Below are 25987 nucleotides of genomic sequence, written 5' to 3'. Positions count from 1 at the left end.
TCCGAAATCAAAATTTTTTACATGTTCTGCCCTCCCTAAATCCAATTTTCTTTTACTATTAGGACTATTAAACGAAATCTAGCTTAATTTTGAGAAATTGTACATTAATACTTAAAATTAGTTCTTGACCATTCAAATTATAACAGGCATATATACAAAAAAAAAAAAAAATTTAAGCAAGTTCGATTTAGTAAAATTTTTTTCCCCCAAACGCAGGCACGTGTAAAATCGGCCCCAACCCAGTAATTCTGTATTCGCCTATGCTGCCGGCAATCGCCGTTTCGCTGCCTCGCAGCCTTCAAGCAACATGTCTCGACCAAGTTCAAGCTCTCTTCTCTCCAGTGCGTCATGACTTGTCTTCCAGCACTGACGCACCGTTCTAGTTCTCATTCAGCTGGCTCTCTACTCGCCGTCGCCGGTTCTTCCTCAAATTGCTGTCCTCTATTGCATATCAGGTTTTATGTTCCCAATTAGTTAGAGATTTTAGGCGATATTATGAGTTTCCTCTACTATGTCTTTTCAATTTGAATTTGTGAGAATTCTTTGACTGCAATTTCTCCGCAAACTGTTGCTTCGATGGAGATTTTTGAAGATTAAATAATGGAAGCTCCATCCAAGCAAACAACTTATTTATTGATTGCTAAGTTTGATGATGTCCCTCAAACAAACTTTGTGTACTTTAATTTATAGGATTTTATGCTCTCTCTGTTTACTGAAATATGACTATGTGACTCAGGTTGCTTGATTGAATTGTTACTTTAGCCAAATCCTCTTGTAAATTGAGCACAGAATATTGACTTTTGACCATAAATTTGAAAGTAATTTGGTTGATTGAATTATTGCTCCTGTTGAACCTATTTAACGTCATTTCCGTATGTGTTCTTCCTTTTGTAATGATTTTGGGGTTAAGTCACTCTTTGCCGGGCATATGTTGCTTAATTTGTAGAATTTAATGAAAATGGTTTTGGGGTGAAATCTACTCTGATGAAATAGCATTATTAATCAGATTATGCTCTAAATTCCATGGTACTTTGCTCTGATTTTCTTAATTGAAGAGTAGGATAATTTCTATTCAATTGGATAATACTCTGGAGATTACCAATTCTGTCTTGCTCTAAATTATTATTAGTCTCATGGTGTTCATATTATTCTAATCATTGTGTCTGGTTGTTCTTTGAGCATTTTTGGTTTCTCGATCTGATTAATTGGGACTATGGTTTGCTGCAGAAATAGTGGGAGGCCAACACTGCCACAAGAGCACAAAAGAAGAGCATGAGGGGCACTCCAATTACAGCAAACATCCAACTGCAGCTGCACTTCATTTCAGGGCAGTACTTCTACCTTCTGGCCTACAATTTAGATGTTTATAGTGAATTTATGTGTTGAGTGGGTTATATATTGATGCTTGCTAGAGTGAACACGACCTCAATTTTTTCCTAACATGGGCTCATAATAGAATTTCCTTTTAGAACTCCTTTTCTGTCTCTTTACCCATCCTAGACCAAATATAAGGTTAAAATATCCGGGTCATTATTAAATTTCGATGGTCACTGTATTTAAGTTGATTTGGAACTCGAATAGTGATGCCCATTTAATTTGATAATTTATCCGATTTTATCGGATTGCCCAGTTCGAGACCCGTCAAACATCTTTTAAGTCAATTCTCTCTTAATTAAAGTTTTTTGAGTACACTATAATTCGAACTCGAAATCTCTAACTTAAACCACTTAAGCCACTTAACCATTTAAGTCAACCTTATGAATATTTACTCTCCGTTTTTTTAGAAATATCGTTCAAGGTTTTGGTACATAAATTAAAAAAGTCAAATGTCTTAGTTATAGTATTGTTTTATTATAGTATTTCTATATATATATATTGAGTATACCAATCATTTTGTTTATTTTATTGTTTTTAATATTAGAGGGTAAATTACACTCATGACAACTTTACTCATTTTCATAGTATGACCACTAAATTTCAAAATATAACATAAAAGTCACTCAACTTTATATGTTTTAATATTATGACTATTGAAATTCAATTGACAATGTTAAAATGGAAATGTCCAAGAATTAAAGTTGTTTATAACCACATTGCCATGGAACCACAGTTTTTATTTTCCAAAATCACAATTTCCGGTGCTTTTTCTATCTAAAAATTTACTTTCTCTTTCCTAACCAAAGAACACTTAAATGAGCTCAAAACGAAAAAGTTGAAGAATTAAAGTTTCTTAGAATATCATCAATTCATGGAATTTTTCATTTTTAGGTAATCAACGGTCATTTTGAGGTGTTAATTGAAGTTTTGATGGTCATAATGTTAGAAAGTGTAAATTTGAGTGATTTTTATGTTACGGTTTGAATTTTAGTGGCATTACCATGAAAAATGAATAAAGTTCAGTGGCCATAGCTGTAATTTACCCTAATATTAAATGTAAGGATTTACTTAAAAATGTTATTAATTATTCTAGTAAGTATTTTCCTAAAACTACATCCTTTAAAAAACAGAGAAACTAATTATCTTTTGTAAAAGAATTTGCATTCGAATTGTTGAACTTCATTATGCAAATAATATATCCTAATTGAGAGCCAAACTATACACAATCATGAGTTAATAAAATCTTGGTCATATTACTATGTTGGCTAAGTTTAATTGTAACTTAAATGTTCTCTCTAGCACACATCTATCTACAAGCAAATATTCATTGGAATAAAAGTTTCTACAACACAAACCTATTCCAAATTTTATTGATTTAAGAAACTCTAATACCATACCGTAACCCAAAAGTAATGTTTATATTTCTAACTCTGGCGTGATAGCGTCCGATAAAATTAATACTATGAAGTACTATATTTTTTTAAATTCATTATCTGATTTGGGACTCTCAAATACTGGAATAAAACATTCATTATTTTATCCTTATTGCAACACTTATAATTTGTCTAAATCCTTTCTAATGGATCGGAATGAAAAAATCTCAGTTATGTAACAACTGAGAAACAAATTTCATGTCCGGTCGCAATTGGGGATTAACATTTAAACATAAAAATGCCAAACTTATAACAGAAGCCAATTCATCCTGAAATTCGGTTGAGGGTAGTAATAATCGTTGATCTAACACATTCATTAATTCGATCTCCATTTCTCCGGTAGACGATAGCAACATTGAAACCAAATCGCTGGGATGATTTCCTTTGATGATTTCAAGTACCAGCACTCCAAAGCTATACACATCACATTTTTCGGTCACTTCCATTGTGTAAGCAAGTTCTGCAAATCAAACCACAAGAATATGAGATGCAGTCACGGGCTAAGTAATAGGGACATGGGGTCATAGAGGTTCCATTGACTCACTGATTTAAGGGAGAAATTAAAAAAAAAAACGGCTAAACGAATAATTAAGCTCGTAAACTTTTAAAGTTTTAAAGATTGAGCACCTAATCATTTGTTTTCGAGATTATTCTATTAACCTTTAACAAATTTAAAGATTAAGCTCTTGATCTTTAATTTACATAAACATTGAATTTCTCACTAAAGACTCCGTTAACTAAGCCGTTAGTGGAGAGCTCAACGTGTATAAGGGTTAAGACCATTATTTTGAATTTTCACACACATTGACGTTTTCACTCACAACTTAGTTAACTACGTTGTTAGTATAAGCTCAATTTATGTGTAAAACTGTGAAAAGTTTAGAGACTTAAAGGGCGGCCCGGTCGCATTACGCGTCCCCGCTGAGCGAGGGTCCGGGGAGGGGTCCCACCACAAGGGTGTATTGGGGGCAAGCCTTCCCTTGCCAAAAGTTTAATCTAGAAAAATCAGTAATCAAAAGTTTAATCCTTAAAATCCTGGAAGTTAATTATACATTAGCCTACAAAAATGATAAGTTCGGAAATTTCTGTCATTAACTTCAATCTTTTCAAAAAGTTATGTGGGTTGAGCATCATATCTGTCATTAATGCTAGTCATAATAATTATGTAATTTTACTGTTAACAATTGATTAATTATATGGAAACAACAATATAATACCTGGAGCTACATATCCGTATGTTCCTGCAAGCATAGTTCGATTGGACGAGTCTAGATTGAGAAGCTTAGCTGTGCCGAAATCGGAAATATGAGCTTCATATTCTGTGTCCAACAAAATATTCTTGCTTGATATGTCTCTGTGAACAATTGCAGGTATGCATTCATGGTGCATATAAGACAAGCCACGAGCCACGCCTTTTATAATTTTCAACCTCTGATTCCAATCCAATTTCTTCGCTGTTTCATCATTTCCCAGAATTTTGTCCAAACTACCATTTTGGAGATACTCATAGACTAGAAATGTGTGTCGAACATGTGAGCAAAATCCGAAGAGATTCACGACATTCCGATGTCTAATCTCTGCTAACACTCGAATCTCATTTAGGAATTCTTTCTGATTTGCCATATCTTTGAATTTCTTGACAGCCACAGTGTTTCCTGATGACAATTCTGCTCTGTATACACGTCCAAATCCTCCCTCTCCAATGCAATACATCTCATCGAAGTTGTTCGTTGCTTGTATGATCTCTTCAAACATTACTTTTCCATCCAAGATCGATATCGAGAGCAACTCTCTGTCCATTACATTGCTTTCTGTCTTTGATCTTCCCTTGCTTCGTCGAAAACTGAATAAGAAGATATATATTAAAGTGCAGAGCAAAAGAAATGCTCCGAGAATGGGAAGTACAACAGTCAGGAAAATGTTTCTGCCCTTTTGAAGAGAGTGTTCATGAACAGAAACGATTTTGCAAGGTTGCAAGGTGCTAGCATTGCCACAGAGTCCTTGGTTCCCTTGCAACGAAGCATCACTAAATGCTTTGCTGTTAGGGATGGGACCCCACAGTTCGTTTTCTGATAGATCAACAGACTTTAAGTCCTGCAGTTGCTCGAAAGTTTCTGGAATAACACCGCTGAGATTGTTTCGAGAGAGATTTAGAGTCTCCAAGCCCCGTAAACTCGAAAGTTGTTGTGGTATTTTTCCGCTGAGGAAGTTGCAACTCAGATCAAGGTCTGATAGACCGTTCGGTTGTTCAGGAATTGAACCTGTGAGATGATTATGAGATAGATTCAGTAACACCAAGCTCAAACTTTTGAATTCTGCAGGTATGGGTCCGCTGAGCAAGTTATTGCTCAAATCAAGCTTAGACAATTGAATCAACTTCCCTAACTGAGCTGGAATGTTTTCATCAAACCTGTTGTTACTCAAATTCAAGTGATGCAAACGCGACAACTTCCCGACGGTATCGGGGATGAACTTGCTGAATCTGTTTGATGATAAGTCTAGATACTCAAGATTTGAAAGCCATCCGAGTTCAAGAGGAATAGCACCGGAAAATTCATTCCTGTCTAAGATCAGCCTCTCCAAAGAAGACAACTTTCCGATTTCTTTCGGAATCTCCCCATTGAGACGGTTTGAAGATAGATTGATCTCTACTAAAGGAGCAACATTTGCAAGCTCTCTTGGTATGCTACCTGTAAGATTGTTTCCTGCAATGTGTAAGCTAGTCAAGTTGGAACACCTTCCCCAACTCGATGAGATTTCGCCATAAAACTTGTTGTCACTCAGGTATATCTGATTCAATTTCGGATACACGCCGAAATTTTCAGACAAATTTCCAACAAGTTGGTTACGATCCAAGCGGGCTCTGACTAAGCTCGAGCAATTTCTCAAACTTTCAGGAATTGTTCCTGTTAGTCTGTTGTCATTTACTATCAATCTCGTAATTGATCCGCCAAGGCAAAGATTTCGGGGCAGAGAACCAGTTAACCTGTTCCTATTCACTTGGAGCTCAGACAAGTTCATCAGGTTTCCAATTTCTTCAGGAATGGAACCAGCAAGTTTGTTCTCAGTAAGGTATAAATATTCTAGCTTCTTCAATTGACCAAAAGAAGTAGGAATTGAACCATTTAGTTGATTCTGACTCAAATCAAGTTCAACAAGAGACGTCAAATTCCCCATCTCAACGGGAATAGGACCTGAAAGCTTGTTTAAATGGAGATGAAGGAGTGTAATATATCTGAAACCACCAAAAGAAGCTGGAATCGAACCAGAAAGATTGTTGTTTTTAAGACTCAGTTTCTCAACAAGTCTCAAGTTCCCAATTTCATGGGGGATTGAACCAGAGAGTTGATTGTCGAACATGTATAACACAACCAGCTTCTCCAAGTAGCCCAAACTAGAAGGAATTGAACCTGTAAATTGATTCGTATCTATGTAAAGTTCAACCAAGTTGGAAATGTTTCCGATTTCCGATGGAATGGAACCTGAAAGCGAGTTTCCAGAAAGAGAAAACCAAGCTAAGTTAGTCAGATTATCCAAACAATTTGGAATTGAACCGACCAAACTGTTGTCATTCAAAGCAAACTCTTCAAGCAAAGTTAAACGACATAGTTCTGCTGGAATTGAGCCATTCAAGCTATTTTCAAAGAGGTGAAGTGTTTTGAGGTTGGTTAAAAGACCAATTTGAGGTGGGATATTTCCAGAGAGTAGATTAGTATTCAAATCGAGATAGACGAGTTGAGAAAGAAGACCAATTTGAGGTGGGATGAAGCCATGAAATTGGTTGTAACTGAGGTCAATGTATGAAAGTTGAGGAAGGGAAGAGAAAGGAAAGTGTTGGAGAGTACCATTTAAAGCTAAACCAGTGAGGTTTAGATTAAGGGGTTTTCCAGAAAGGTTGCAGATAATACCAAACCAAGCACAAGGGGTTGTGTTAGTGTTCCATGAAGATAGGACTTGCAGATTAAGGGGTTGTTGAAGAGTGGCTTTCCATTTGAGAAGGGCACTTGCTTGGTCAGTAGAGATAGAAGCTACTGAATTAGAAATTATAAGGAGAAAGATGATAGCAGAAAATAAAGAACCCATTAGTGATGGTTTTTGTAGGCAAATTATAATATGAGTGAGTGAGCAGATGCTTAATATAGAAATTAGGACAAGTATCTGAGCACCACTCACGGCAGATGAGGGTGATCTAGTTAGTCAACATTATAATTAAAATTGCAGGGTTGTTATTGTTCCCCAAATTGAACGTAAGTGATTGCATCTTGCTTCAAATAAAACAAATAGTCTTTTCAATATCAGAGTATGCAAGTCAAGTTCGCTTTGAAATTAAGAACCAAATAAAAGTTATGTCTATTTTTTTTGTGTAGAGTCTCCCTTCTGCCTGCATCAAACATATCAGCTTTTTTTGTTTCAAAAAAAAAAAAAAAAAAACATATCAGCTTTAGCATTTGCACTTGGTTAAGACTGGTCCGATCCGGTCAATCCGGTTAAATGCTCTGTTGGTCACTAAATTTTGGAATTTATCTTAAAAAGATCACTGAACTTTAATTTATCTTAATAAAGTTATTAAAATTTAGGGTTCGTTTGTTTTATCTGCTGTTTGCTGTTTCCTGTTACGGTTTGCTGTTTGCTGTTTGAAAAGGCTGCTGTTCTAAAAAGCAGGGATTCCCTGCTTTTATAAAAAGCTACTTTTCGGCTACAAAAGGCAAACAGGAGGTGTCTAACCAAACACCTTAAACTCTCATTTTCAAAGTGAAAAGGCAAACAGGAGGTCGAAAAGCAGCTACCAAACACCCCCTTAGGGTCCGTTTGGTTTATCTGTTGTTTGCTGTTGCTGTTTGCTGATTGCTGTTACGGTTTGCTGTTGCGGTTTGCTGTTTGCTGTTTGATTATTAGTGTTTGGTAAAACTACAATTGCTTGTTGCTGTTAGTATATAAAACGACTAATATAGACATGTTTCAAATAAATATATAAAATTAAATAATTTTAAAAGGCAAAAAGCATCCCGAGGCCCCTGATCTTTCATTGTTTGGTGCATTAAGCCCTTCATCTTTTATTTAGACACATTAAGCCCCCGATCTTTCATCATTTGGTGCATTAAGCCCTCGATCTTTCATTTAGACACATTGAGCCCTTGATTTTTCATATATGGATGTATTAGGCCCTTCCGTAAATCAATTAATATATAGGTTTATTAAGGGCATGTTTGGTTAGGTTTATATAACTGCAGCGTTTCACATTTTCTCTGGACACTGCAACATTTTGGACCTTTTCACGAAAATCTCTTTTCATGAACAATTGTTTGTAGTTACTTGTTATTGATAAAATTACGCTTCTTATTTCCACAAAAAATGAATAGCAATTTTAACATTATTTTTATTTTTAGAACATAATTATCGAAAAACAAGGTTTTATTGTGTTCAATAAATTTTTTATTTAAATTATTTTTATTAATTTGTATAATATATTTTTTATTTTAGAATTTGTTATTTTTAGAACATCATTTGTTGTCACACCAAACATGCCCTTAATAAACCTATATATTAATTGATTTATGGAAGGATCTAATACACCCATATATGAAAGATCAAGGGCTCAATGTATCTAAATGAAAGATCGAGGGCTTAATGCACCAAATGGTGAAAGATCAGAGGCTCAATGTGTCTAAATAAAAGATCGAGGGTTTAATGTACCAAACAATGAAAGATCAGGAGCCTCAGAATGCTTTTTGCCATTTTAAAATTGATCTTGGTTGGAAACGTTAGAGTTAAATTTACACTATTTTATACGTTAGAGCTAAATTCGCATTTTGCTTAAAACGTTAAGGTTAAATAAATTTAACTCTTATCCCAATTTTTTTATTTTATTCCTCGCATAATTCTAGTCTCTTTAATATTAAATAATTAATTTAATAAAAATAATTTTTAACCTTAAAAATTCTAAGGTTATAAATTTACTATTTTTATAACTTTTTAAGAGGTGATAAAACAAATTCTAAAACCATAAACAAAAAAAAAAAAAAATACAGTGTGTATTATTTTTGGAAAGATGAATTGAGTATCTGATTTTTTTTTTTTTTTGTAAACATTTAAAAGGGTATTTTAGGTTATAAGATCCTAACAGCAAAGGCAAAGAACAAAGGCAGCAAACAGTTGCTTTTTGCAAACAGCAGCTGTTATTGGTTAAACAGCAAACAGCAGCCTTTTAAATTTCTTAACCAAACACTAAATAAGATGCCATTAGAGTAGAAACAGCAAACAGGAGTTAGAAATATGGTAAACAAACACGCTCTTAGTTTTTGTTTTAAGGGATAAACGTGTAAAAAATGAGCAATTTTTTCTCTAACGTCTAAAATGGTAAATTTTACTTCTAACGGTGGCGGCCAAGAGCAAGTTTTTACTCCTAAGGTTGACAATTTGGAAAAATAATTCATCGAACTATCGAATCGGTCATTAATCCTGTCATCTACACTTCATAGGTGCGTCATTTTATCACTCGTTAGTTAACACAAACATAGTGGAAAAAATATAAAAAAAAATATTGTCTTTATACAAGTTGGACAAAAAAAATTCAAATATTTTACCAAACTTATAAATGCTAATATCAAATTCTATTATTAAATCATAAAAAATATGATTTTTTTTAGAACCAACCAACTGATATGAAATTAGTTCAGGATAAAGAATAAAATATCTGTGTTTTATAATAACGTCGAAAATTGATCTAACTTGCCAGCGTTAGAGGTAAGATTGCTTCTGGATGCAAACGTCAGAGGTATTTTTGCACCTGATTCTTTGTTTTAATAAAGTCACTTTCGGTGACTTCAAACGAAAAGGACTACCAGAATCATGACGTAGTGTCCACATTAGAAATTTACCAACTAGTTTAAAGCTTATAATATCAAAACAAATAATATAATTACACACTTTACTTGTGATAAAATTTCAAAGACATCAAATCCTTGTATATTGTATCCATGATCAACAGGAGTTTGCTTATTGGAATAAATTGTCAGCAAAATTTGCTAAATAAACACAGTAGTTACCACCAAAGCAAACATAATAGTGAAATTTGAACACAAATAAAAGCATATTAAAATACTCTTAATCTAAGAGCTATTTTGGAGTACTTTTCATCTGAAGTCAACCAGCAAAATTCAAAATCGGATGGTTTTATTGAAACCACACTATTTTGAGACAAATATCAAAATTCAATGATGCATTTAATCCAGGAAAAAAAAAAGAAGAGAAGCAGTGGAAATGTTAAAAAAAAGAGAAGGTCTCCTTCCCTTGTTAAAATGAAGGAAAAAGAGAGAAAGAAAGTCATACAATTAGGGATGTCAACATGTATGAGTTTTGTAGGCAACTGATACTATTCGATTGTAATGAGATTGTCCAAACACTGTGTAAAAAGATATGAAACGAGTATGAGATTCAAAAAAAATTTACATCTGAAGAATACGGGACGAGTATTAATAGGGTCGGCCCTGGGCACAGGCCAGGAGTGCTGCGCCTAGGGCTCAGGGCCAAAAGGGGTTCAAATTTTATTATTATTATTTTATATATATATATATATATATATATATATAATAATTTTTTTTATTATAGATGTAATTATAATACTCATTCAAGCCTAAATAGAAACCAAATAATATGATTTTTTAGATATAAAATTGGCCCAAATTTTGAAATTTAAACTTTTAAGTACAATTTTTTTTATTAAGGATTTTTTTTATCTCTTACTTCGTTTAAAATCCATAAAATATCACAACCGGTCCTGGGTATGAGATTATCCTCCATGGTATTCTATATCTAGTATCCATCATTTATTTGGTTTGGATATATAAATTTTTATTCATTTGAAGATTGATAAATGTGAACGCCAAATGAAGAATTTTTTTTTGTCAATGTATCAAAATAAATTTCTAATTTTTATTTTTAGTATGTTTTAAATTCTTGATAATTTGAATAACTTACAGTGTTTGAATTTAAGAGGTTTGATCAATTTGTGAATAATTTATTAAATTTATATTTTGTTACATTTGTAATTTATTTATTTTATATGTTCATTTTAAATAGGTAAGGATACTTGTGAATATCCACGATTTAAATCTAACATGAAATGAAATGAAATGTTTGAATTTAGGATGTTTGTTCAATTTGTGATGATTTATTAAAATGTTTTGTTAGATTTATAATTTATTTATTTTATGTATTAATTTATGGTAGTATATCTATGAGTATCCACGTTTTAAATATAAGGGTACGCGGTTCAAGAAGTATACCCATCAAAACAGTGTAACGAATATGAATAATTAAAAATAAAAGGCAAAAAATATAATTAAGCCCCTGGACTTTAACTGTTTTAAGAATTAGGCCCCTGATCAATTATTTTTCCATATTGAGCCCATGATCACTGATTTTGTTATGAATTTTGATGCGAACCCACGAGGAACAGTGCCTCGAAAACCCGACAACTAGATTTGATCCCTAGGAAAGCTAACGAATCAGGGTCGGACAGAAAAGAACCCTTACAAAACTAGGTTGTAAAGACTCAATCCCAGTCTCCAACAATTAAGGATTTAATCCCGAACTGTTCAAAGTAGTGCCCCAAAGAACACAAGAGAAACCACTCACAAACTCTTAAGAGTAATATTTTTATTAAAATCAAACTTGTGTCTTACATATGAAAAAGCTCACCTTTAAATAGGTAAAGCAAATACAAACAATGACTTGAATTGCCCTTACATATCTTTGATAACAATAATAATACAAGGGTATTTAAGTACTTTATTTAGTCAAACCATTAAGACAAAGAAAATCAATACACATAATTTGACAATAATGCAAATAAGAAAACATGACTCAATTCTCATGGAATTGATTAGGTTCACATTGTGTTGAAATTGTGATTTTGACCATTGAAATAATTAAATCAATTCATATTGAATTGATTTTTATTTTTCCAATAAATCCAAATGGTTAAAATTCATATAGTGATTTTTGAATCAATTTCATCTTCGTGTAACTTGAAAGTGATTAAATTATTTTATTTTGAACTTCGCACGCTTCATAGGATTATCGAATAAAGGATTAAAATTCGTAAAAATAATCTCGTTCTTAGCATGGATCCGATTCTCATCATTCCCTCTCTCTTCAAGACGATTCGTCCTCGAATCGCAATGTTGCTCGTGGATAGAAATGAACACCTGCAATTTAGAATCTAGAACACTAAACAAACAAATGTCAAGTTTGTTAGTGTAAGTACGTATCTTTTCAACACCCACGAAATCAACAAAATTTGTCTTTTCAACTCCACATAGCTGCTCTTTAATTTTCACCTCATCTTCTCTTGCAACCAGAATCTCTGAAATATAACATTGGTTAGATGCAGATACATATTGAATCTCAACCTTATCTACATCATTCTCAACTTGAGATCTTGTTTCAATTTTTGTGTTCGGCGGCGTTTCATCTTTCTTTGTTAGTTCTTCAATTTCAAGAGCATCATCCTCATCATTGCATGCAGTGCTCTTAGACTCTTCCTTCACTCTGCCAGACTCATCAACAACTTTTCCAGTCTTTTCACCCGTTATTTCTTCACTTACATATGTACGTTTATCGCTGTTACCAATAATCTCATATCGAGATATGAAGTCTTGTTTGTTGTAGTAGTTCTCGACTTGATTGAAATCTTACATTAGACTCGGCATGTGTTTGTACAAACCCACATAGAAATGGTTAGGAACAAATCGTTTTCTCATAACGGCTTTTAGCTCTTTCCAAGAATCAATTGGTGGCTCTCTACACTTCTCTTTGGTTGTCACAAATTGATCCCACCAGATTAAGGCATAATCTGAAAATCCTGTAATAGCTTTTTGTACCTTCTTCTTTTCTGAAAAATTGTTATAGTCGAAAATCATTTCCATTTTCTTCTCCCACTTCGAATAAGCTTCGGGATCGTCTCTTCCACCAAACGATGATATTTTGAATTTTACATTTCCAAGACCTATTTCTTCTCTACCCTAGTCACCCTGATTTCTAGTTGATCTTTCACTGTCATCATAATGATACATTACATCGCCTTGCTTTGTTTCTAGAACAACTCGTTGATTTTCTTCCATGATGTCCATACGTTCCATCAAGCGGTTCAACATTGTTAACACTTGATCGTCTGCCATATTCTTGCGCAAAAGAAATTCAAATAGATCAAGTAAAATAAAAAAAACTCACGATTCACTCGGTGTTTCGCTCATTTTTTTTTTTTGGCTATTCTCTATGATATGCTCACCACTCTGTGTCTTTTACCGCTTGATTTCTCTTACAGTGTTCCTTAAAGAACTCAAAAGAACAAGTTCAGTTTTAAAACTCAACAGTCAAAAACCAAAATTTAATCGTACAACCTAAGAAGCAAGACGTTAAACAATGAACGGAACGCGGATAGACAACTCGATGACCAAAGTGTAATGTTGATGATTGGAAATTTATTAGAAAAGAAAGAGACACAAATTGAATACTCAATAAAATTGACACTAAAATTCAAAATATAAGTTTCTCAAAATTAATCTTACTTTTTTTTTAATTATGAATTTTTTTCATTTTTTTTTATAAGTTCACAACTTTTTTTTTATGTGGGCTATGCTGGAATTTAAAGCCTTTGATTTTTCTTTTCTTTCTTTCTTTTTCTGCACTAACGATTTTCTTTTTTTTTCAAAATTAGGATAATAATTTTTTTTTCTTTTCTCTTAACAGAAAAAAAGTAGAAAATTAAAATAATAAAAGAAATTAAAATAAAATAGTCAAAGAATATTACGAATAGATAAAACCTGAAAAGTTAGAGCTCGGCTTTGATACCAAACTGATGCGAACCCACGAGGAACAGTGCCTCGAAAACCCGACAACTAGATTTGATCCCTAGGAAAGCTAACGAATCAGGGTCGGACAGAAAAGAACCCTTACAAAACTAGGTTGTAAAGACCCAATCCCAGTCTCCAATAATTAAGGATTTAATCCCGAACTGTTCAAAGTAGTGCCCCAAAGAACACAAGAGAAACCACTCACAAACTCTTAAGAGTAATATTTTTATTAAAATCAAACTTGTGTCTTACATATGAAAAAGCTCACCTTTAAATAGGTAAAGCAAATACAAACAATGACTTGAATTGCCCTTACATATCTTTGATAACAATAATAATACAAGGGTATTTAAGTACTTTATTTAGTCAAACCATTAAGACAAAGAAAATCAATACACATAATTTGACAATAATGCAAATGAGAAAACAAGACTCAATTCCCATGGAATTGATTAGGTTCACATTGTGTTGAAATTGTGATTTTGACCATTGAAATAATTAAATCAATTCATATTGAATTGATTTTTATTTTTCCAATAAATCCAAATGGTTAAAATTCATATAGTGATTTTTGAATCAATTTCATCTTCGTGTAACTTGAAAGTGATTAAATTATTTTATTTTGAACTTCGCACGCTTCATAGGATTATCGAATAAATGATTAAAATTCGTAAAAATAATCTCGTTCTTAGCATGGATCCGATTCTCATCAAATTTGGCCTATTTTTTTAACTTTTCAGTCGAGTTTAGGAGATGACAAGATTGATTTAGCGATTCTAATGTTGAAAATCACAAAAGAAGAGAGGAGAAAATCGAGTTTGGAAGAATATACTGGAAATTAATTTCGATAATTTCGTTTTAGTTTTTAATTTTTATCTCTTCTAGTCAAGGAATTCTTATTTTTATTTGTCCATATCAACAAGCCGAATTGGTCTAACAATGTATGCAATCCAAAGTCGATGAAAAAGTTAAATAAGGGCCTAATTCATAATAGAATCAGTGCTCAATGGCTTAATATGGAAAAATAAATTATCAGAAGTTTAATCCTTAAAACAGTTAAAGTAAGTTTCAGAGCTTGATTATTCTTTTTGCCAAAATAAAATACATGTGATACTTTATTCATTTCCATCCCTCAAATTCTGACATAGAAAGACTAGCCCTTGCCAAAGCATGAACAAAGCTGATGCGAACATCAGTAAAACTTTTAAGGAGCCTCTTACAGTCCTCCAGAATAACACCATAAGATGATCGATAATATCCATAATAGATATCATTGATCACTAATTGAGCGTCTGATTCCAATTCAACATTATCCTTCCCTTGATTTTTAATCCAACTAAGTGTCTCTCTAATTCCAACAGCTTCTCCTTCCCTAACTTGGAAATTTCCAGCAACAGGACCAGCCATAGCAGACCGAAATCTTCCTTCACTGTCACGAATATCAATTCCAATTCTCAGTATCCCAGACCCCGGAACAACAGCAGCATCAACATTAACTTTTAGCTTTTTGGCGATGGTAAGATCCATCTCAAGCATATGTTCGTGTTTGAAGAAACCATAGAGAACCTACGTACATTCCTGGGCGTGACCTGCGCTTCTTGCCAATTTCTCAAAATTGCATTAACATCAATTCTTTCATCATCCCAAACCAATTTATTTCTCCCAAACCATGCAGCCGAAATAATCATTGCCCATAAACATCTTTTTTCTAAATTTAAACCAGCAAACACCAATCTAATTAAATCCTTCATTGCAATATCATTCCTTATTATAGAATTTCCCAAACTCACCATATTCCAGATTGACCGTATAAACGGACACTAATGAAATAAATACATCACAGATTCCATTCCAGCCTCACAAAAAAACACAATTAACATCAATAGAGATATGCCTTCTTAAAAGTGTATCAGCAGTAGACCCGGCAAAGTGACACACGACCCGATGACACGATATGCTTTTTTAGTGTTAGTGTTTAGGGTTTTATGACACGACACGAAAGTTGACACGACACGAAATGACACGTTAATTTTCGTGTCAACCCGAAAACACGAAACTGACACGGATATTGAAAATTATTGTTATATTCTCTCGTGTTTTTATGTCACTTTATTAATAAAGATAATAAAATTATAATTATTAATTGCAAATATTGATTTGAATTTCCTAAATTGTTATAAACACATTACATGACCCTCTAACATGATATTATCGAACTTTTCGATAATTATTGTTAACATACTAATCTAAAAATGATATAAAACGTTTAAAAACAGTACCATATCTTTTTATATTTTTAAGAGTTATTATTAATATATATGCATAACAAAATTACATGTAACCCGAAAACACGACACGAAATCGACACTAACCCGAACAGGTTAACACGACTTTGACACGAAAGTTTTTGGGTTGGGTTTGGGTTTACTCTTTTGTGACACGAACCCGAAATGACACGACACGAACACGACTAGAACACGATAATTGCCAGGTCTAATCAGCAGTAGGCAGTATATCATTGCAAACACGCCACAAAAAATTCCTCACCTTTGCGGGTATCTTGAGATTCCAAATAGATTTCCACACATCAGAAAATGTATCCTCCACAACCCGAGCTATACTGCGATTAGAACTTTTGACAGTATAACTACCATGAGTCGACAAAAGCAGATAAAGGAATTCTTAAGATATTATTCTGATATTCCTGGTTAAATAAAGGAATACTTAAATTTTGTTTATATAGAATTTGACTTTATTTTCTACATGTTATATTTTTAGGAATTTTTCCTTAAATTTGAGAGCTCATTTTACTCTTGTGAGTCTTGTCAATTTTTTTAAAATTATATATTTTTGGGTTAAGGTACAAAAATACCCCTAACGTTTTGGACCAGGAGCAATTTTACCCCTAACGTCTAAAATGGTGCAATTTTACCTTTAACGTTGGAAGCCAGAAGCAATTTTACCCCTAACGTTAATAAATTGGGTCAATTTGAAAAATAATTCATCAAACTGTCTTCTCGATCATAAATCTTGTTATCTACACTTCATACGTGTGTCATTTTATCAGTAACAAATCATAAACATTCGTTGGAATATGAAAAAAAATAAAAAATATACCGTCTTTTTGTACGGATTAGACAAAAAAAATGCAAAAAATCCACCGAATTTATAAATATCAATCTCAAATTCTATTATTAAATTATAAAAAACATGAAATCCTTTTTTAGAACGAATTATTATGCAATTGGTGCAAAATAATGAACAAAAATATGTGTTTTATAATAATGTCTGAAATTGATTCAATTTATCAACGTTAGGGTAAAATTGCTCTTGGCTTCCAACGTTAGGGGTAAAATTGCACCATTTTAGATGTTAAGGGTAAAATTGCTCCTGGCCCATAACGTTAGGGGTATTTTTGCACCTTAACCCTATATTTTTTTTAGCTTAAGTATACCATTTATTTTAATGAATTCCTTCACTAATTTTTTTGAGTATTTATTTATAGGGTTAAGGTGCAAAAATACCCCTAACGTTTTGGGTCAGGAGCAATTTTACCCTAACGTTTAAAATGGTGCAATTTTACCCCTAACGTTTGTAGCCAAGAGCAATTTTACCCCAACGTTGATAAATTGAGTCAATTTCAGAAATAATTCATCAAACTGTCTTCTCGGTCATGAATCTTATCATCTACACTGCGTCATTTTATCAGTAACAAGTCATAAACATATGTTGGGATGTGGAAAAAAAATATACTGTCTTTTGTACGAATTAGGAAAAAAGTTCAAAAAAATCACGGAATTTATAAATATTAATCTCAAATTCTATTATTAAATTATAAAAAACATGAAATCCTTTTTTGTAGAATGAATTGATATGCTATTGGTGCAAAATAATGAACAAAAATATCTGTGTTTTATAATAGTGTCTGAAATTGACCCAAATTACCAACGTTAGGGGTAAAATTGCTCTTGGCTACAAACGTTAGGTGCAAAATTGCACCATTTTAGACGTTAGGGGTAAAATTGCTCCTGACCCAAAACGCTAGAGGTATTTTTACACCTTAACCATTATTTATAAAAGTGTGTAAAATTAAATTAATTTTTTTAGAATAAAAATGATTATATCTAAAGTTGATAGGAATTATCACTCTGCATTTACTAACCTTTGTTCTCTTTCATTCAAAAAAAAAAAAAACCTTTGCTCTCTTTGCAGAACATTCTCACCATGTGGATAATGGAACTTCACTCTTCCGTCGCGTTTTCTGAACCTGTCTTCTCCTCTCAAGTCCCCAGCGATTTTCCATCATCACCGTCGAGATTGGCCTGAATTCTTACACAGAGTAGCATCCTAACTACCATCCACCGCGTCATGACTTGTCAATTTCGAGCAGTGCCGGACTCTTGGTGTTCAAATTCAATGGTACCGTGCTCTGGTTTTCTTAATTGAAGAGTAGGACGATTTCTAATCAATTTGACAATTCTCTCGAGATTACCAAGTTTTTCCTACTCTAGATTGTGATTACTCTCTTGGTGTTCATATTATTCTAATCCATTGTTTATGGTTGTTCTTGAGCACTTTGGTTCCCCGGTTTGATTAATTGGGGCTATGGTTTGTTTGTAAATTTTGATTTGATGAATTGCTGCAGAAATTGTGGGACGCTAACATTGCCACAAGAGCACAAAAGAAGAGCCACCCAGTTACAACAAACATCGAACTGCATCTGCACTTCATTTCAGGGCAGTACTTCTACCTTCTACCCTTTATAAATATGATTTTGGTTGAACTTGATCTGAAATTCGTACATTGAGGACGACCTAGAATTTAGGTGTTCCAGAATGGATTTGTATGCTGAGTGGTTATCTATTAAAATGCTGAAAGTTTTTCAAATTCTCTGTAAAGTTATAGGTTTGACTTGATTAACTTGAGCAGATATGAGCAATAATAGTCAATTTTTATCTACCAATTTAACTTGATAATTTCATTGGGAATTGATTTGTTTGACAAGTGGGCAAGATAAGATGATTACACCAAATTAAACGTTTATTTATTTATTTTTTTGTGAGATTTTTTAGCCAAATATTGAACAAGTGCAATATAGTTTTAACATACTAGAATAGGGTTGTATTGACATAATGAAGAAAAAAAGCCATTAACAACTGAAATCTATTCTATTACACAAGCAATGATTACTTAGCATATGTATCATCCATTATTTCCTATACAGGCAAATAAATGATTTTTTTTTTTCTTTTGACAAGAGAAAATGATAAGTTCTTTATTTATCATACAACACGAGCTAGAATGATTTATATAGATAATATGTCCAAATGACTCTATAAAAGTTTGAAGTTAAGCTTTATTAAATATTGTTTTTGATGACTGAATCAAAATTTAAGAAAATGTGAATTAAGCTGATAAAATCTGAGAAACCATGTTCATAGGAGGCCTTGATTTTGGATTGCTGAATAAGCATGCAATTGCAGTATTCAAGACTTTGTGTAGTTCATCTTGAATATCAGGGGAGGGAGATGGAGGGCGTTTGTCTATAACATCTTCTAGTACTATCTTCTCAGCTAAAGGGCTAGTCATGGAGAAGATGATATCGCCTGGATGTTTTCCTATTATCACTTCCAACGCTACCACTCCAAAACTATATACATCACATTTCTCCGTCACCTTCATGGTATATGCTAGCTCTGCAACACAACATTAAAATTTAAAACGATATATGAAATTCCTATTCTATTTATATTCTGTGTTAAGTGCATTACCTGGTGCAACGTATCCATATGTGCCTGCAAGTGCAGTCCAATGTGAGGAACCAGGTTTTAGAAGTTTAGCAGTCCCAAAATCTGATACATGAGCTTCATATGCAGAATTAAGTAGAATGTTTTTGCTAGTTATGTCTCTGTGAACAATTGCCGGTGAGCATTCATGGTGCATGTAAGACAGGGCATTAGCAACACCTTTAATAATGTTCACTCTTCTCCTCCAATCCAATTCTTTCGCGTCTTTGTCATCAGCCAAGATTGTGGCCAAGTTACCACCTTCAAAATATTCGTAGACTAGAAACGAATGCTGGGCACAGGTGCAGAAGCCATAAAGTTTGACAATGTTCTGATGATTGATCTCTGCTAAAGCCCTTATCTCATCAAGGAACTCCTTCTGACATGTTCGCTGACTATTTCTTAAATGATGGAGCTTCTTCACAGCTACTATGGTTCCTGTTGGTAGATTTGCCTTGTAAACACTGCCATGTCCTCCCTTTCCAATGCAGTATACAACATCGAAATTATCAGTAGCTTTTATGATTTCATCTTGCGTGATTATTCCATTGGAACTCGATATTGTTAATGGTTCTTCATCCTGTTCATCAACCTTTTCTGCTCCCTGATTTCCTTTTTGTTTCTTCAGAAGGAAGAGTACTCCGAAGAAAGAGAGAAAAGCAACTCCTGCTAGTGGGAGGAAAATTTTCAGAAACAGCAGCTTGTGATTTTGTTTCCTAGGTTTGCACGGTTGTAGCCCTTTGACCTCTCCACACAATCTTTTGTTCCCCTGAAATGCTTCTATGGAAGCATTTTGAAAAGCTTTGTTGTGAGGAATTGGACCTTCCAATTTGTTGTAGGATATGTCAATGGACAACAGACCATCCATTTTGTTGAAACTTTCTGGAATAAAACCAGATAGATCGTTGTGAGAGAGATTCAGCCTCTCCAAGCCACGCAAAGTTGAAAGTTGTTCTGGTATCTGTCCACTAAGCATATTATAACTAAGATCAAGCTCTGACAGACCATTCGGTTGTTCAGGAATTGGACCAGCCAGATAATTATGAGATAGATTCAATAACACCAAGCTCAAACTTTTGAATTCTGCAGGTATACTTCCCTTGAGCAAGTTATTGCTTAAATCAAGCTCAGACAGTTGAATCAGCTTGCCCAGCTGAGCCGGAATGTTTTCATCAAGCTTGTTGTAACTCAAATTCAAGTGGTGCAAATGCGATAACTTCCCCATGCTATCTGGGATGGACTTGCTGAATCTATTTGATGATAAATCAAGATACTCAAGATTGGAAAGTGATCCGAGTTCTAGAGGAATTGGACCAGAAAATTCATTCCTGTCCAAGATCAGCCTCCCCAAAGCCGACAATTTTCCAATTTCTTTTGGGATCTCCCCACTAAGATGGTTGCAAGAAAGATTAATCTCTTGCAGTGTAGCAACATTTGCAAGCTCTCTTGGTATGCTACCAGTGATGTTGTTTTTGGCAATGTGTAGGCTGGTTAAATTGGGACATCTTCCCCAATTAGACGAGATTTCCCCATAGAATTCGTTGTCACTCAGATACATTACTTCCAATTTGGGGTAAACACCAAAATCTTCAGACAAATTGCCAAATAGTTGATTCCCATCCAAGCGGACTCTGACTAAGCTTGAGCAATTTCTCAAACTTCTAGGGATCGGACCAGTGAGCTGGTTTCCCCTTATAACCAATTTTTGAATTGATCCGCCACGGCAAAGATTTTGGGGGAGAGGACCACTTAACCGGTTGGTATCCAGGTGCAGTTCAGTCAATTTCATGAGGTTTCCGATTTCTTCAGGAATGGTTCCAGAAAGTTGATTGTCACGAAGATGCAACATCTCTAACTTCTCTAATTGACCAAGTGAAGCAGGAATTGATCCATTTAATCGATTCTGACCCAGCGCTAGTTCAGTGAGAGACTTGAGGTTACTCAACTCAACAGGAATGAAACCAGAAAGTGAATTTTTGGAAAGATACAACAGAGACAGGTTTGTCAAATTACCCAAACAAGCAGGAATTGAGCCAACTAAATTGTTGCGAGACAATACAAGATCTTCAAGCGACTTTAAGTGACATATTTCTGATGGAATTGAGCCGTTTAACTGATTTTCAATGAGCACCAATGTGTTAAGGTTTTTTAAAAGGCCAATTTCTGCTGGGATTTTTCCGGACAGTGGATTAAAGGACAAATCGAGATAGATAAGTTGGGTAAGAAGACGGATTTGAGGTGGGATGATGCCATAGAGTTCATTGTAACTGAGGTCCATGTATGCAAGTTCAGGAAGAGATGAGAAAGGAAATTCTTGGAAAACACCATTTAAATCTAAACCAGTGAGGTTCAGATTTTGAACTTTTCCAGCATCGTTGCAAACAATACCGAACCAACCGCAGGGGCTTGCATCAGTTTGATTGTTGGAAGAAGTATTCCATGAAGAGAGGTCTGTATTATTGGTTTGGTGAAGAGTGGCTTTCCATTTGAGAAGGGCACTTGCTTCATCAGCAGAGACTGAGGCAATGTAATTAGAAGAAAGTAAAATGAGAAGGATAAAAAGGAGAAATGAGAGTGAAATCTTAAAGTTTGAGAAACACATGATTTATGTTTTAGGCAATAATTCAGGAAAGGAATCATAGGAATAATATATGCAGTCTTGTCGTGTTCTATAGTTCAGAGGAGACTTGAATTCTCAAGTGGCAGGAGAAGTCTACCACCAGGACCTCCGGAGCCCACCACCTTGATATCCACGGTACGTTTTTTCTTTAACAATAGATTTTTGTTTCAGTGGTGTTCACACTCATCATTCTAGATTTGATAATTCAAAACAAATATTGAAATTTAAAAGTGCCAACAATTTAGTTTCTAGTGCTAATATTGCCAGATATTAACCCAATAAAGGCCAATGAATTACAAAACCAGTGCGTTATTGCCTTATATTTTTGTGTTTTGGTCCTAAAAACTTTTAGAGGTAGGAAAATATCTCTAATCCGGACCTAAAGAAAGTCTTCGAAGGCCACGTAGAGATTTACGAGATAGTTTATATAATTGTCCATCTATAAAACTCTAACAGCGAGAAGTATTGAGAATGAACCCATAATCAAATCCATCGTAGAGAGATGCAACAAAAGTCGGTTCCTTAGTGTTAAGCTAATGCAGATTTACTATTAATACAAGAAATGGTATTACCTTGATGTTTTTAAGCAAGATTAATTTTAATTCTGAATGAAAAATTTGAATAAGCTGAATTTATTATTATTTAACTGCCACTTTAGACTTTCGAATAAGTTTATTGATACTGAAGCTTTTTTTTTTTTTGTATTTTAATAAGTTATTTGTAAATGTGTTACACAGTAGACATTTTAGACATAATTGATATTTGTACCCTTAAATACAATAAGGGTCACCGGTTGTGGATTATAATAATATTTAAATCATAGTAAATGTTAGGACGCATTTGTTTTACCTCCTGTTTGCTGTTACGGTTTGCTGTTTACTATTGAAAAAAGCTGATTTTCTAAAAAAAACAGTGTCCTTCTGTTTTCGTAAAATGCTACTTTTCAAGTGTAAAAGGCAAACAGGAGCAACCAAACACTCCTTAATAAATAGCAGAATGTTATTATTTTAAAAAGTAGTTTAATTACATAGTGCCTTCGTGGAATCAAGTGTATGTTTCCAGCTCTCAATGTTTCAAACCAAGATTCACGCAAAAGAAACTAACAAATACTAACAAGAAGTAATTAATGGATAATAATACAAATTCAAACTTCATTAATCAGTTGGTCAAGGTCTTTGCTTACTTTTGTATATAAGTTGGCCCAAAAACGTTCCTTCAGGTTGCAAAGTTTAGATTTGAGATCAAACTCAATTATTCCTTAGATAGATTTATGGGAAATTTACACAGAAATTCATATTTGAAAAATGATTTACAACTATGTTAAGTAATAATTTTGAATTATATCAAATTAGTAAAATCAGTATTTTTAATATATTTTAAAGATTAGAATTTATAAATTAGGTGTCTATGATATATTTTTTAGGGTTTAGAATTTATGAATTAGGGTGTAGAATTTTTAAATTATAGTGTAAAATCACAGTAAATAAAGAATAATGACATATTAAGAATTAAGTTTGGTGATATGACTTAGTTGTAATTTTGCACTTAATTATAATTTTGCACTTAATTATGATATTCATGTAATTGACCCTAGATTTATACGTGGTTTAGGATTTTTCATCAAAATTAATCAAGTATTAAGTTTTAATAAACTAAACTTTCTATGAAAAAAATATATTTACCTTTAAATATTATTTCTTAATTAAAATTATTTCAATTAATATTAATCACCCCTTTTTTTTTATGAAAAATATATTGTATTAAACATCAGAATGAGCACAAAGTACATAAAACAAAGACACAACCTTAACATAAAGAAAAATCATCCACCACAACTACAAAAAACTCAATACCTTATAAAAAGGAACTGATCCAAACTACAGCAACATAGAAAAAACCCAACAACACTTGCATAAAAATCAACCAGTCCCCACATTAATGCCACAACTCCCAATTACATATAGGAGATCTATAATAACAATTCCTTAACGTAAGAATAAACATTGTTGAACACTTTATGAGGATCAAAGGCCTTTTGACAAAAAAAAAACTTCATTTCTTTCTCTTCATAGCCAATACATTGCTGCATTCAAAACTACCCTTCGAATTACAGCAGTAATAGATTTCCCACGAGTCCTTCTAACATACCAGCTGATAATTTTTCTCCAATTATACATGTGCGTTGAATTACACGACATCTGACATTTATACAAAAGCTTTCTCCAAATATCTCTGCTCACTTGACATTCAAAAAATAAGTGAGCAATGGTTTCATCTTGCCTTCCACAAAAGCTATATTTAGGATCAGTAGACAAATTTTACTTATTTAAATTAGCTTTAACAGCCAATCTACCTCGAATCGAAGCGCACTCATCCCTCTTTTACTATAGATAAGAGAAACTTTAAGAAAAAATTATAAAAAATAAGTTGATAATATAAAACGATATATAGAAAAAATAAATTGATAATCCTAATATACATAGAAAGGAGTAAGTAAAAGTAATTGATAATCCTGATGGTTTGGTATTTTTTCTTCTCTGATAATCGTATGCAAGAGGTACAAGGCGTATTTGATTGTCTGGAACAATTAATTGATGGACCTGATTCGGGGTTTATCGGAAAGATATTATCAATTGTTTGGTGGATGTGGAAAAATAGGAACTGTCAGGTGTGGAACCAAACACATATGCATGCACAAGACTTAGTACAAGCAGCTACAAACGACTTTGTGAATTGGCGAACAGCACAAGGGCTAAAGAAACGCATCTCTGATCGTAATCCAAGGGACTCAGGTAAATGGTCGCTTCCTGCCACATGCAGTCTGGCTTGCAATGTTGACGCAAGACTATTTCATGATGAAGGCTACTGCTCCTATGGATTCATTTTATGGGACTATGAAGGAAGATGCGTGTTCGCCAAGCATGGAAGTACAGCTGGTAACTTTGATCCTACTACTGTAAAGGCAATAGCAATTAAAGAGGCTCTATCCTGGATCAAAGATAATGGCTATAAGGATATAGAGATTCGATCCGACTGTCTTTCAGTAGTCCAAGCTATTAACGGTCGCCATGAAGCTCTCTCGTACCTTTTCGATATCATTAGTGACTGCAGTCTTTTATTTCAAGAGTTAAATAATTCTCCGATCTCTTTTGTCAAACAGTCAGCGAACTGTGCAGCTCATAACTTAGCCAGAGCAGTCAGTTCCTTGTCTGTCTGTCATGAATGGCACTATGTCTTTCCTTTTTTTTGTCTTCTATTCTTTTAGCTGACAACAGCCAATAAAGTATTTTTTTATTCAAAAAAAAAAAAAAAAAGTAAAAGTCTTAAAGAGTTTTCCTTTCCCACATGATTTTATACAGTGGGTTGGATCCTCCTAAGGACTCTTATACAATAGCTGACATGTATCGAAGAGTTTATCATATAGGATTTTTTTTATATAGGGTACTGGATTCTTCCAAGCATTTCCATACAATGTTACGTGTATGGGGATTCTTAGGAGGACGGCCCTCTATATAAAATCCCCTTTCACATTATATTGTCTAAAATGAGCACTAAACTGCTATGGCCTTTAAGGCTTTAATGGATAGAAGTATTTTAGTGGATTTTGAGTTTAAAATAATGTGCCTTCTATGGTTACTTTGTTTTTGACAAAGTAGCATTACTTGGTGTGTTTTCACAATTGGATGATGGATTAAAAAACTAATCCAATGGTAAAAACACACAAAGTAAGACTTACTTTGTTAAAAACAAAGTAAGCATAGCCTTTACCCTAAAATAAATGAGCTTAAGAGTATGTTCAATGCGTTGTACCTATTCAATACACATATCAAATTCGTGATACATAATTTTGGTGCATTAACAATTCGATTGCTCTATAGTTTTTATATGGATCAACCAATGAAAAATAGTCACATT

The 25987-nt window shown here is 33.5% G+C and overlaps 2 protein-coding genes and 2 long non-coding RNA genes across 4 annotated transcripts; 2 read left to right on the top strand and 2 right to left on the bottom strand.

The window, feature by feature from the left end:
• The first annotated feature begins 240 nt into the window (after positions 1-240).
• On the top strand, positions 241-1474 carry LOC136201342 (uncharacterized). The gene is made up of 2 exons (XR_010673794.1): positions 241-455; positions 1228-1474. It is a non-coding gene; the product is annotated as an uncharacterized lncRNA (long non-coding RNA).
• Positions 1475-2889: 1415 nt separating this feature from the next.
• LOC136200464 (MDIS1-interacting receptor like kinase 2-like) lies at positions 2890-6893 on the bottom strand. The gene is made up of 2 exons (XM_065990840.1): positions 4028-6893; positions 2890-3270 (listed from the first exon to the last, which is right to left on the bottom strand). Exons 1-2 carry the CDS (start codon positions 6891-6893, stop codon positions 2978-2980), a joined length of 3159 nt encoding a protein of 1052 aa, XP_065846912.1. The 3' UTR covers positions 2890-2977.
• Positions 6894-17827: 10934 nt separating this feature from the next.
• Positions 17828-25585, top strand: LOC136235255 (uncharacterized). The gene is made up of 3 exons (XR_010691731.1): positions 17828-18085; positions 18312-22207; positions 24628-25585. It is a non-coding gene; the product is annotated as an uncharacterized lncRNA (long non-coding RNA).
• On the bottom strand, positions 19060-22054 carry LOC136235254 (MDIS1-interacting receptor like kinase 2-like). Its single transcript, XM_066024848.1, has 2 exons — positions 19438-22054; positions 19060-19362 (listed from the first exon to the last, which is right to left on the bottom strand). The coding sequence occupies exons 1-2, from the start codon at positions 22052-22054 to the stop codon at positions 19073-19075; spliced, it is 2907 nt and encodes a 968-aa protein (XP_065880920.1). The 3' UTR covers positions 19060-19072.
• Positions 25586-25987: the final 402 nt, after the last annotated feature.

Source organism: Euphorbia lathyris, chromosome 7, assembly GCF_963576675.1.
Source record: "Euphorbia lathyris chromosome 7, ddEupLath1.1, whole genome shotgun sequence".
Lineage (NCBI taxonomy): Eukaryota > Viridiplantae > Streptophyta > Magnoliopsida > Malpighiales > Euphorbiaceae > Euphorbia > Euphorbia lathyris.
This window is presented reverse-complemented; position numbering and strand designations above follow the sequence as displayed.

Coding starts and splice junctions, on each gene's coding strand:
- LOC136200464 (XM_065990840.1), bottom strand. CDS start 6,893: ATGGGTTCTTTATTTTCTGCTATCATCTTTCTCCTTATAATTTCTAAT. Junction 3,271..4,027: donor ATACGGATATGTAGCTCCAG/GTATTATATTGT, acceptor TTTGATTTGCAG/AACTTGCTTACACAATGGAA.
- LOC136235254 (XM_066024848.1), bottom strand. CDS start 22,054: ATGTGTTTCTCAAACTTTAAGATTTCACTCTCATTTCTCCTTTTTATC. Junction 19,363..19,437: donor ATATGGATACGTTGCACCAG/GTAATGCACTTA, acceptor GTTGTGTTGCAG/AGCTAGCATATACCATGAAG.